Here is a 13,243-nt window from a genome sequence, read left to right as displayed (position 1 = left end):
GGCGCGCAGCGCTGCCGCTGTGCGGTACCTCAAAGCCGTCACTGAAGTCTTCTGATCTTCTTCTACTCACCCGTCTTCTGACTTCTGGCTCTGCAAGGGGGGTGACGGCGCGGCTTCGGGAACGAGCATCTAGGCGTACCTAGCGATCTGACCCTCTGGAGCTAATGGTGTCCAGTAGCCTTAGAAGCAGAGCCTTGAAACTCACAGAAGTAGGTCTGCTTCTCTCCCCTCAGTCCCACGATGCAGGGAGCCTGTTGCCAGCAGGTGTCCCTGAAAATAATAAACGTAACAAAAGTATTTTTCTGAGAAACTCTGGAGAGCTCCTCAGTGTGCATCCAGTCTCACTGGGCACAGAATCTAACTGGAGTCTGGAGGAGGGGCATAGAGGGAGGAGCCAGTTCGCACCCCTTTTAAAGTCTTAAAGTGCCCATGTCTCCTTCGGATCCCGTCTATACCCCATGGTTCCTGAAGCATCCCCAGCATCCTCTAGGACATATGAGAAAAGTTGGAATAATATCCCTTGTTTAGGAGATGAGGTGGGACTGGAACAATGACCTGAGTCTGTACCAGTTTTTGAATGGCATCCTGTAAGGTTATACTTGCCTCTTGCGAAACTGGTAAGCCCAATTTGAAGAATCTGTTAGGTGGGAGCTCCTGAAACTCCAGTCTGTAGCCCTGGGAAATAAGATCTATGACCCAGGGATCCTGTCATGATGTTGTACAGATATGACTGAAATTTTTTAGTCAGGCTTCCACCTGCCAGTCTTCCAGGCCTCGCGGTCCACCGTCATGCAGAAGGCTTTGAGGAAGCAGAACTGGAGCTCTGTTGCTGAGAACCGGCAGTTGCTAGTTTGCGTGATTTAACTCTAGCGCCTCTGTTGGCTGTAGAAGATCCTCTGACTTTGTCGTTAAACTTGCCAGTCCAAAAGGACTGTAGAGTAGGTCCTGAGTAGGTCTTCATGGTTGGGGGAGCTGCAGAAGTAAGATATGTGTACTTACCCGCAGTAGCTTTGGAGATCCATATGTCTAGTTCATCTCCAAATAAGGCCTCTCCTGTGAAAGGTAGACCTTCCACGCCTTTCCTGAAGTCCGCGTCCGCAGTCCACTGTCATAACCATAAGCCCCTGTGTGCTGACACTGCCATAGCAGTGGTGCGTGCATTAAGCAACCCTACTTCTTTTATGGCTTCCACCATAAAGTTCGCAGAGTCCTGTATATGTTGCAGGAGTAACACAATCTCCTCCCTAGATTAGGAATCCAACCCTTCAATAAGGTTACCCGACCATTTAGCAATGGCTTTAGTAATCCAGGCACATGCTATAGTGAGTCTCTGAGCCACCCCAGCAGCTATGTACAAGGATTTGATTGTAGTCTCAATATTACGATCAGCCATGTCTTTCAGGGAGGCTGCACCAGGGACGGGTAACACAATCTTCCATGACAACCTGGACACAGATGCATCCACTATCGGTGGACTTTCCCATTTTTTCCTATCCTCATGAGGAAAAGGAAAAGATGAGAGTAACCTTTTAGGGATTTTAAATTTCTTATCAGGATTAACCCATGGTTCTTCAAACAGGGTATTCATTTCCTTTGACACAGGAAAAGTGACTGAGGACTTCTTTTTTACATTAAAATAAGATTCCTCACACTCCTCTGTCACCATATGAGGGATTTGTAGCACATCTCTGATAGCTTCTATAAGAGCCTCTATTTCATGTGACAGAGCAGCGTCCCCCCCCCCCCCCCTTCTGAATCCACTCCCCCTCCTCCATATCTGACCCCTCAGTGTCAGAGTCAGACTGCAGGATATGGACCAGAGCTAGTTTTTGTGGACAAATGGCAAGGGACTGAGACGCTTGTTTGGGGACTGAGTCTCTGTTCATAATCTCATCCACAGACTGTCTTAAGTATTGCGTCTCTTTCTCATTGCGGGACAGTTTATTAGAGATATTGGAAATCATTAATTTGATAGAATCCAGCCACGCTGGTTCAGCTCCGCTAGCCTGGGAAGTTACACTACACTGAGTACATAGTAGTGAGCTCCCTGGGGAAGAGGAACACTCTGCCATACATGAGAAACACTCTTTACCCTACATATTGTAAATGTGACAGCACACACACACAGGAAAGGTTAAAAGCACAATTAACCCACAAAGAGCCCTTCCAGGGAGACACAGAGGTATTTTGGGGCCAGCACACCGCGCCCTTATTGCTAATTCCGAGTTTAGCCGGGTCGCAGACTAAGTACCCAGATTGGGGACTTAGTACACTAATAATCGCCCCCCCCCCTGCTATGACCCCCTGGTACCGCTGAGGTAATCTGGAGTCACACCGGAGGAGCTGCGCGTCCCTGTCAGTCAGCGTCTGTGTCCACTGCAGAGGGAAAATGGCACTGGTGAGCTGCTGGATCTGCTCATAGTGAATCCCCGCCCCTTCAGTGATGCGCGGTCTTCCCGATTTTTTTATACTTGCTGAGGTAATTTGTGCTCAAAATGAAAAGAGAGCCGTTTTAAGGCTTTGTTTGCCAGTGTGGGTACTGTGTACATTGTACTGAGACGCAGTTGTGTACTGGGTCTGAAGACGCAATCCGCCCCGGTTAGAAGCCATGCGTCTCCATACCCTCATGCCGCCATAATGGCTGGGGACCCGCTAACCGGGACGCCGGCTTAGTACTCACCACTCTTCAATCTTCTGGCTCTGTTAGGGGTGGCGGTGTGCTGCGGGAATGTATGCTTGCCGTGGTGGGGCTTGCGAAGAGTTCCCTCAGGAGCTCAGTGTCCTGTCAGGGGGGACTGGGACCATTAGCCCTTCAAGAGGGTTTATGCTAATATATCATGTTGTGCCTAGGTGCAGAAAACTAGTCAAGATAACCGTGGACCCATCTGTATAAGGGAATTTTAGACTGTAAGCTCCAGCGGGGCATGGACTGATATGAATGAGTTAAACAGAAGTAATCTAATCTCTTGGGTCAAATGTTGAAAAAACAAAACACATTTATTTTACATAAAGGATAGGGGTCCACTAATACGATCTTCATGTGAGTTAAAATGACCATACTATAACCTATTTTTGCCCTATAAACCAAATGGTACCAGCCCTCCCTCCCTACTGCCCCTAACTGCATTACGCTGCTGTCAGTGTGAGCTAATGCTGAATGAGAGGGGTAATAATAAGTACTGTATATACTCGAGTATAAGTCGACCCGAATATAAGCCGAGGCACCTAATTTTACCACAAAAACCTGGGAAAACGTATTGACTCGAGTATAAGCCTAGGGTGGGAAATGCTGTCCATACACGCTGGGCATAATTTCCCAGTGTGTATGGACCTTTACTCTGCAAACACTGTATGTAATGGAGCTGATGCAGCTGAGGGTTATTTACATCTAGTATTTTATGCACTTTATTATGTTCGTCTTTTTTTTCTTTACTTTACTTTTTTTATACATTCAGCTGAGACCCCAGGTTTCCACTACAGTGGAAGCACATCCATTTTATTGGGGGGTGCACCGTTGGAGGGGTGTGTATAGCACCGCCTTTTGGGCGTGTCTAGTACCATCTATTGATGGTCAATGCAATATAAAATATCCACCCTTGTACCAATCCTAATAATGCAGATGCATTGTCAGATGTTGTGGTGTGCACCAAACAAACACCCCTGATGGCACTCACTGCACGTACAGTGCTCCACCTCAGCCTGGTCTGGCTCCCCTCTCTTTCCCCTGCAAGCTGCAGCAGCTTACTTACAAGTCAGTCACTCACTGACACTGACAGTCGCAGACTAGTACTGCTGCTGCTGGAAAAACGAGTGACGTGTCAATGCTGCTGCCGACCGCCTGCCAGTATTGAATTTGTCTTCCTAAGTGGAATGCTGGCTGCATGCTGCTCCTCATCAGTGGCTGGCTTTGGCATAGAATAGAAGGAGAGAGGTGGGCGTGTGGTGGGTGTGACGGGTGGGCGTGTGAGCAGCATGACATCATCACGTCACATCACGCAGTTTTTGTACATGGAGATGGAGCCGGGAGTTTGAAAGCCGATGGCAGTGGCACCCTTGATTAACCCAGGCGTCCGGTCAGTAATGCAGTCCTGACAGGGTGCAACGCAGAGGAGTCAGTAATCAGCCTGCTCGACGATCGCTGCATCAGGCATGTGAGATCGGGGTGCCGGACATTAGGGGGTGCCTGTGCGCACCAGGCACCCCCCCTGCGCACACCTATGAGCACATCCATTAGAAGCAGCGGCACCCAACAGTTATGCTGCTCTGGATAACAGTGACCCCACTGTCAGGATGTGCGCATTGCAACTAGTGTGGGTATCTCGGCTTCTCATCAACACCCCTTGCCGCTAACTGCTCTGGCGCTCACCTAGCTCACGCGGAAGCAGACAGAGCAGAGCAGGTTTACCAGCGCAGTGGAATCAGACAGGGCAGCGTACCCCGGGGATATCTCACACTGCTCATGCAGGTACTTTTCATTGTGGTCCTGGAGCATCACTCGAGTATAAGCCGAGGGGAGGCTTTTTCAGCACAAAAAATGTGCTGAAAAACTCGGCTTATACTCGAGTATATACGGTACTCACTGCAGTGAGTGAGGCTATACTACATCGTCATCGTCAATGATTACTACTAACTGGTACATGTCTTCTCACCCCAACATTTCCCATATAGAAAACGTGTGTACATTTATTTTTTAAGTGTGATTATGTAACAAAATAGATTTGAATACAAAACTGTGAATTGTCCATTGCAAGTCTCCTATTTCTATAGTCTCTTATACAGATTTCTGTGTATATATTTTGGGGCCGACACGTAACATAAGCGGCTCTCATGATGTCTGACAGATGTTGCTTTGTAAATCCACAATAAGTAATGCAATAAATAGCAACTCTGGCACTTCTGCCGGCTAATGCACATTATCTGATAGCCATGAAAATGATGGTTCTGAGAGCAACTCAATGTCTCTATGCCAAGTAATTAGATGAGTGTCTCATAATGACATTGCAGTCATCACTGGGCTGTGTGAAAACCATGAAAGAACGCTCCAGCTGTATTGGCAGATCTGTAGCATTTTACTGTCGACATGACGAGCAGGTCCCTCCATACAGTACTTTCACTTTGTGCCCATGTCTGCATTTATTTTGTCTTGTATTTTACTTACGGTTTACCCACTAGCTAGAAGGCTACCTGGGCTTAGCCACTAGCTAGAAGGCTACCTGGGCTTACCCACTAGCTAGAAGGATACCTGGGCTTACCCACTAGCTAGAAGGATACCTGGGCTTACCCACTAGCTAGAAGGATACCTGGGCTTACCCACTAGCTAGAAGAATACCTGGGCTTAGTCACTAGCTAAAAGGATAACTGGGCTTACCCACTAGCTAGAAGGATACCTGGGCTTAGTCACTAGATAGAAGGATACCTGGGTTTACCCACTAGCTAGAAGGATACCTGGGCTTACCCACTAGCTAGAAGGATACCTGGGCTTATCCACTAGCTAGAAGGATACCTGGGCTTATCCACTAGCTAGAAGGATACCTGGGCTTACCCACTAGCTAGAAGGATACCTGGCCTTAGTCACTAACTAGAAGGATACCTGGGTTTACCCACTAGCTAGAAGGATACCTGGGCTTACCCACTAGCTAGAAGGATACCTGGGCTTACCCACTAGCTAGAAGGATACCTGGGCTTACCCACTAGCTAGAAGGATACCTGGGCTTACCCACTAGCTAGAAGGATACCTGGGCTTATCCACTAGCTAGAAGGATACCTGGGCTTACCCACTAGCTAGAAGGATACCTGGCCTTAGTCGCTAGCTAGAAGGATACCTGGGCTTACCCACTAGCTAGAAGGATACCTGGGCTTACCCACTAGCTAGAAGGATACCTGGGCTTACCCACTAGCTAGAAGGATACCTGGGCTTACCCACTAGCTAGAAGGATACCTGGGCTTAGCCACTAGCTAGAAGGATACCTGGGCTTATCCACTAGCTAGAAGGATACCTGGGCTTAGTCACTAGATAGAAGGATACCTGGGCTTAGTCACTAGCTAGAGGGATACCGGGGCTTACCCACTAGCTAGAAGGATATCTGGGCTTAGTCACTAGCTAGAGATACCTGGGCTTACCCACTAGCTAGAAGGATACCTGGGCTTACCTATTAGCTAGAAGGATACCTGGGCTTACTCACAAGCTAGAAGGATACCTGGGCTTATCCAGTAGCTAGAAGGATACCTGGGCTTACCCACTAGCTAGAAGGATACCTGGGCTTACCCACTAGCTAGAAGGATACCTTGGCTTACCCACAAGCTAGAAGGATACCTTGGCTTACCCACAAGCTAGAAGGATACCTGGGCTTACCTACTAGCTAGAAGGATACCTGGGCTTACCCACTAGCTAGAGGGATACCTAGCCTTACCCACTAGCTAGAAGGATACCTGGGCTTACCCACTAGCTAGAAGGATACCTGGGCTTAGCCACTAGCTAGAAGGATACCTGGGATACCCATTAGCTATAAGGATACCTGGGCTTACCCACTAGCTATAAGGATACCTGGGCTTAGCCACTAGCTAGTAGGATACCTGGGCTTAGCCACTAGCTAGAAGGATACCTGGGCTTAGCCACTAGCTAGAAGGATACCTGGGCTATCCCACTAGCTAGAAGGATACCTTGGCTTACCCACAAGCTAGAAGGATACCTGGGCTTAGCCACTAGCTAGAAGGATACCTGGGCTTACCCACTAGCTAGAAGGATACCTGGGCTTAGCCACTAGCTAGAAGGATACCTGGGCTTACCCACTAGCTAGAAGGCTACCTGGGCTTACCCACTAGCTAGAAGGATACCTGGGCTTACCCACTAGCTAGAAGGATACCTGGGCTTACCCACTAGCTAGAAAGATACCTGGGCTTACCCACTAGCTAGAAGTATACCTGGCCTTACCCACTAGCTAGAAGGATACCTGGGCTTACCTACTAGCTAGAAGGATACCTGGGCTTACCCACAAGCTAGAAGGATACCTGGGCTTACCTACTAGCTAGTTTACTATATCAGCATGTATAACTTTAACTGATTATAATAATTTAACTGATTATTAATGAGGAAAATGACATTTATTGCAAGGAATTAAGATGGGCTGCCTCTTTCAAATTTATGTTTTTATGTACGAAGACATATTTAACAATCATCTTGTCCTCACCAAGTCCTTACATTTTATTAATTTAAAGTGATAAATAGCACATAACAGATTTATTCAAACAGCCAACATGAAGAAGCCATATGTTAAAACATAAATACACCACATTATTTTGGAGCTGTTGCAGCAATAAGGTCACATTTTCAGTGTGGGTTTTCACTCACTTTTGAGGAATTTTGGACTGGCACATAGGTTTGCTGATGTTTGAGGGCACTCTTTATGCATAGCTCGCTTAAGAGCCCTCCATAGCATCAATACAGATTTGGGGGTCTGGCTTTAACTTTGCCATTCCAAAACCTTCAAAAGATCCCAAGGTATCCAGATCTTGTATCTGCAGAATAGCTCCAAATGATCACCCCTCTACAAACTTGGTAGATCGTTGGCAAAAAGCTCTTGTGGGTTATGGAAAACATGTTAGCTAATCAGATGCATCTTTGCAAACCTGAGCTGCAGTGCATGTTTTTTTTGGGTACCCATTCCATGTCTGACTTGGGCATGAAGGGCATATTGGGGTACTGCACAGAGAGAGCAGGGGGCCCGGAAAGAGACTGCACACAGGCCCCATCTTCTCTAACTGGCAATGCTTAACACTAGTAAACTCTAGTGCTGTGCACTGTGCATGCATATATCTAAAGAGAATGGCCTGGTGGCCATTTTCCTTACTATTTTTCCACTGTGCATGTATAAAACATAGGAAACGTGGCTGCAGGATCATTTTCTTGTTCATTTGTTCAGTGCTGCTGCTGCCAACATGGGTCTTTGTAGAGATAAGTATTAAAGAAATGAGTGCAGGGTGTGCGGTCCAGCCCCCTAGACCCAGGCACCTGTGTGTACTGCACACTCTGCATTCATGACAGACACACTAGGAATGTAGTGATAAGGGCCCTTTCTTAAGGAATGTGGCTAGTTACCACAAGGGTGTGGCCAGCCCAAAAAAGCCCTGTAGAGGCCAACTAGCCATTACAGTCCATGTAACTAACTGTATAATAGAGTAACGGGGACTCCTAGCAATGGGGACGACGTAGACAGACGGCTTTCCCCGTTGCTTAAGACATAGGATTACGTGCAGCAGCTCAGCTGCACTGTATTATTTAATTACTTTTCTGATTGGCTAAAGCTCATTTATATTCATCTCCAGTTCACTCCCAATCGCTGGTGATAGTTCCTGCTACATGTATGAACCTGTCAGCCCTGTTAACTCCTGAGATTCTGATAACCTTTTGAGATCGTTTTCCTGATTGTATCCAGCTAGCTTTGAATTCAGGTTTTTGTGTGGTACTTCCACACAGGCTCTTGCATTGCTCTTACATTTATTCCATTATTGTTACCACCTTGATATTGTTGCATTTATATTTGGTTAAGTTGCTTATATCATCCTGTGCATTGTTGCATTTACATATCATCAGCGTTCATTATTATACCACCCTGTGCATTGTTGCATTTCATGTTCTTTGAGTGTTATCATTATATCACCCTGTGCATTGTTGCACCTATGTACATTTTGTTTATAATCTCTGTCTGAGTATTAGGCAGGGTTATCTAGGTTGGGTCCAGTGACGTCTCACTGTACTGCACTCTTGCCCAGCATCCAATAGTCACCTTGTCCTTAAATTCACCCTGGAAATGTGGCTGCTACAGGTGAAGCTTAGCATTGCAGGAGGCTAAAAGATTGCTGGGCAAGGGGTAATTACGTGAGAGTCACCTGGAACCACCTGGTAACCCAGATAACTGAGTAGTTTACGTAACACAAGTTTGGTCTAGATTCAGGAGCCTATGAAGAACAAACATACATACAAACATACATACATATTTTTACTTTTAAATCTATAGCATTTGTGTTCTGTTTGATTTCTCAGCATCATACAGTCTGATATTTGGGTGAAGTTGCTGGGATGCCCTCTCCTGGTAAGATTGGCAGCTGAGGTCATAGCAGATATCTTTTGTCCTTGGAGTAGTACAGGTTGAGTATCCCTTAACCAAAATTCAAAATCCCACATTTTTGGGTCCCCTACTGAGATAATGACATATAATATACTGTATATAGATATTTGTCATTATCTCAGTAGGGGATCCAAAAATGTGGGATTTTGAATTTTGGAGACCTGAATGTTCCAGACCACACTGCCAATGATCCTGCTTTTATATAGAGGTTGGATCACTACCTGATGATCAAATACCTTATTAAATAGCACTTTCCACAACTGACCATCGTCATTGATATGGAAGCAGTAAGGCTGTACTTACTTTTTATTCATGGCTTTTTCATATTACATTTTGTTGAGTAAATTAATAAAAGTCTACTAATAATTTTTAAAGTATGGTACAATTCTTATACTCCTGATTTCTATTTCTATTTTATTTTATCCATTTTTTAGGATATTGAAAGAACAGGAAGATAAAGTTAAAGAGAAGACTGTCCATTTATTTGATTCACCAAAAAAGACAAATTGCTGTACCAGAAAGTAGACAATTAAACGTTTCTCATTTTGTATTTTATACACTACTGTTATGAGTTGCTAAATCTTAACATTTATACTACCTGATAATTGCTAAATTGGTTCAAGTTATTTCCATATTTAAGTCAGTAGATGATTTATTAATGTGCATTTTTGCATTCTGATAATTCAAGTACTTTGAATTACTACTGAATTTATACCATAGTTATTTTCTAACTAGGTGAAAATTGTAATTGTTTTTTTAATATGAAAAACTGTTTCATTAAGGTAATTTGATGTAAAATAAATTTGTGTCACTGTAGAGATAGCAGAAGTTTTTTCCTTTAGAATGACTGTTGACCTACTAAAATGTAAAAGAGGGTTCTACTGAGACCCATAGGCAAGTTGTCAAACCTGTGTCCCACAGGGTCGTGCGGTGAGCCAAAAGGCTAAGGAGGCACTGGCTAGCACCAGAGCCAGATTTACACACAATATTTGAGCCAAAGGGTACATCCGGGCATTATACACAGGTGCAGCAGTATATACATCTGGGCATTATACACAGGTGCAGCAGCATAAACTTCTGGAAATTTGGTGAGTTTTGATCAGAGATGTGCGGAAAAGATAGACAGGGGGGCACTGCCTCACCTGCCATAGACTTTTTTTACTCCAGAGTTTTGGCTATAAAAATGATTAGAATAATGCAAAGAAGATATTTCAAACATATTGTATTTTTCATATACTTTATACAGTCAAAACTCTGGCACAAATGTTAGTATGTCAGGAGAGGCTCTGCCTTACCTGCCTCACCCCACCACACGTCACTGGTGTCCCAGGTGCTACGTTCCTGAAATGCAGAAGAATTAAATATAAAGTACAGTAGATGTCTATTTCTAGATCTGCCAGCAGTGGCACCCAGGGAAGGGTGGGGAGGGGGGGGGGGGGGGCAGAGGGTACAAATTACTCGGGCCCAGGTTTGATTGAGGGGCCCAGTGAGGCCCAGACCCTCTGTCCCCCGTTACCTGGCAGCAGCAGCTGCGTTTCTCCTTAGCCCAGCACACACTGCTGTGTGCTGGCGTGCAGTGTGGACAGAAGGCGGTTAAAATTAAAAAAATTCTCTGGGTGCATGGCCACGCCACCTGTAAATAGGCTACACCCCCTGAAAAGTACCTGGGCGCAGCTGGGCTCTCTACTGCCCTGACTGCCAGAAGGTAGCCAGTAACCACAGTAATTGTATGGTTGGTGTTCTTATAAACCATAAAAGTTTTAAATCCTCTGCATTAGAGGCTCGCAGCCTTCAGCTTTTTGTAAGAACTCTGTACTCCAAGCAGGACTTGAGCATAATGGAGGCCCTCTGGGTTCCAATGAGGGGACACTCAGGTGACAGCACCCCATTTCTATTATGCAGGTACTAGAATAGTTTATTAACTTAAAAGAGGGAACAATCTGAAAGTGGACATCTCCTTTGTTTACTTACACCTCAAATACAGGTAAGTGGTCTAGTGGGGAGAAGTTCCTACCGAATTAAATGCAAATGTAAACGTAAATGAAATTTGTAAATAAAATCAGCAAAAAGCCATTTGTAATCTGAAAGCATCCACAAGTCCAGTAGTCATTACTCTTGTACCTAAGGGTATCCTCAACCCTAAATCTGCCCCTGTACATGTCCCTACCACTCTGTACTGGGGATGGTTGGTCAGGTCAACGTGGTTGTCCCATCCTCTTTTCATTGACAACTATTTTAGTATGCCCCCCCCCTTATCCTGCTTTGTCTCCAGATCTCCTGGAGACATTACAGAAAAAGTATGCCCCATACACACGGGGAAGATGTGTGCTGAGCGATCTATCACAGACCGCTCAGCACACATCTCTCCCCCCGCTCAGCACGATGTGTGCTGAGCGAGGATGGGGGGGGGGGGACTCATTTCACCTAGTGGTGAAATGAGCGATCTCACTAGATAAGCATGTATGCCAAATCTAGAGCTGGCGATAGCGACGCGCAGGACCGCGTATCGCTGTCGTCGCTCCCTACACACGGAGAGATCCGTGCATTAATTTCTAAGCAATCTAGTCAGATAGCTTAGAATTTAAGTTTGGATCTCTACGTGTGTACCCCCTTTACAGATATAGAGCAATGTTTAAAATTAGCCACACAATTTTCTTGAACATCCACTGGTGTTGCACTAAAAAATATAGATAGTACAGTATGTGGAAACACAAATGCAAATGTCTCTGGGAAATGGAGTATTCACTGTTACATTACTTTTCTCTTGTTAAAAAAAAAAAAAAAAAGATATGTAATAGAATTTTGTAAGTGCTATATTTTTGATAGACAATAATTTATTACTAAGAGATCGCAAAAAATAGGAGAGCATTATTATTAAATAAACCTGTTATAAAACACAATTGTTCTACTATAGATTTAATTATTGGATTTTGTTTCTAAGTATATTGTATTAGTTGCTGCTAAATGTTTAAATAAATGATGGTCAGTTTTAATTTTGTGGGTATTGTGATTTTGTTTGTAATTATTAAAATCTGTAAAACAACTGCAAGTGACCTTCCAATGTTATTTCTACAGTAAGGGTGAACAGGGAGGAGATTTTCATAATAATGTTCAGTATGTGCCTGTGTTCACAAGAGGGCTGATTCTGATTTGGAAGTAAAGCAAAAAAGTGTGTAATTTTGTATCCGGAACAAACCATGTTGCGATGCATTTATATTTTTTCTGTGCAGGGTAAATACTGGCTGCTTTAGCATGTAGCCAACACATGTTAGCTTTATATTTACATTGCAATTTAGATTAAAGATTGGACACACCCCACCCAAATCGAAATCTCTCTGCACATGTTACATCTGCCCCACCTGCAGTGCTATAATACATAGTTTTGCCCAGGTGCACAGTTACTTACTTTTTTTTTGCTTTACTTCCAAAGCAGAATCAGGCCCAATGGGGCAGAGGTATTAACCTGGAGATGGCATAAAGAAGTGATAAACCAGTGATAAGTGCAAGGTGATAAACGCACCAGCCAATCAGCTCCTGTTAATTTACATATTGGAGCTGATTGGCTGGTGCATTATCACCTTGCATTTGTCACTGGTTTATCACTTCCTTGCATTCTCCAGGTTAATACATCTGCCCCAATGATTGTTATAGTACAGTCTATAGTATAATTTATCATTTCTCCAACAAAGAGTGATAAATGATATTCTTTTGCAATGCATACAAACATTTTACATATACAAATATCTTATATCTTATCTAAATATATATATATATATATGTATGTATGTTTGTATATATAATCATAGATATATAGTATGTATGTGTGTGTATATATATATATATATATATATAGTAGCTGTCTGATCTTCCCTTATCTCTCCCATGCCCTTACTGCACCTTGGTGTCGCAGCAATCACTGTAGGTATGTTTGAATTAAACTGTCAATGAAGGAAATGAAGGGCTTAATCCAGAGATTTACATAGACCTGATGTTTGCACACAATGGGGTATATTTACTAAGCTACCGATTTTGACCGAGATGGTGTTTTTTCTTCAAAGTGTCATCTCGGGAATTTACTAAACTCAAATCACGGCAGTGATGAGGGCATTCGTATTTTT

General features: G+C 44.1%; 1 protein-coding gene across 1 annotated transcript in view; it reads left to right on the top strand.

Annotated features, from left to right (window-relative positions):
* The window catches only part of CRACR2A (calcium release activated channel regulator 2A), a 416,510-nt gene extending 405,010 nt beyond the window's left edge, over window positions 1–11,500 (top strand). The window contains exon 18 of the mRNA XM_063928465.1: window positions 9,560–11,500. Coding sequence (XP_063784535.1) covers window positions 9,560–9,650 — 91 coding nt within the window. The 3' untranslated portion in view covers window positions 9,651–11,500. The remainder of the gene's footprint in view (window positions 1–9,559) is intronic.
* The last annotated feature ends 1,743 nt before the right edge of the window (window positions 11,501–13,243 follow it).

Source organism: Pseudophryne corroboree, chromosome 6 (genome assembly GCF_028390025.1).
Source record: "Pseudophryne corroboree isolate aPseCor3 chromosome 6, aPseCor3.hap2, whole genome shotgun sequence".
NCBI classification, from domain to species: Eukaryota; Metazoa; Chordata; class Amphibia; order Anura; family Myobatrachidae; genus Pseudophryne; species Pseudophryne corroboree.
This window is presented reverse-complemented; position numbering and strand designations above follow the sequence as displayed.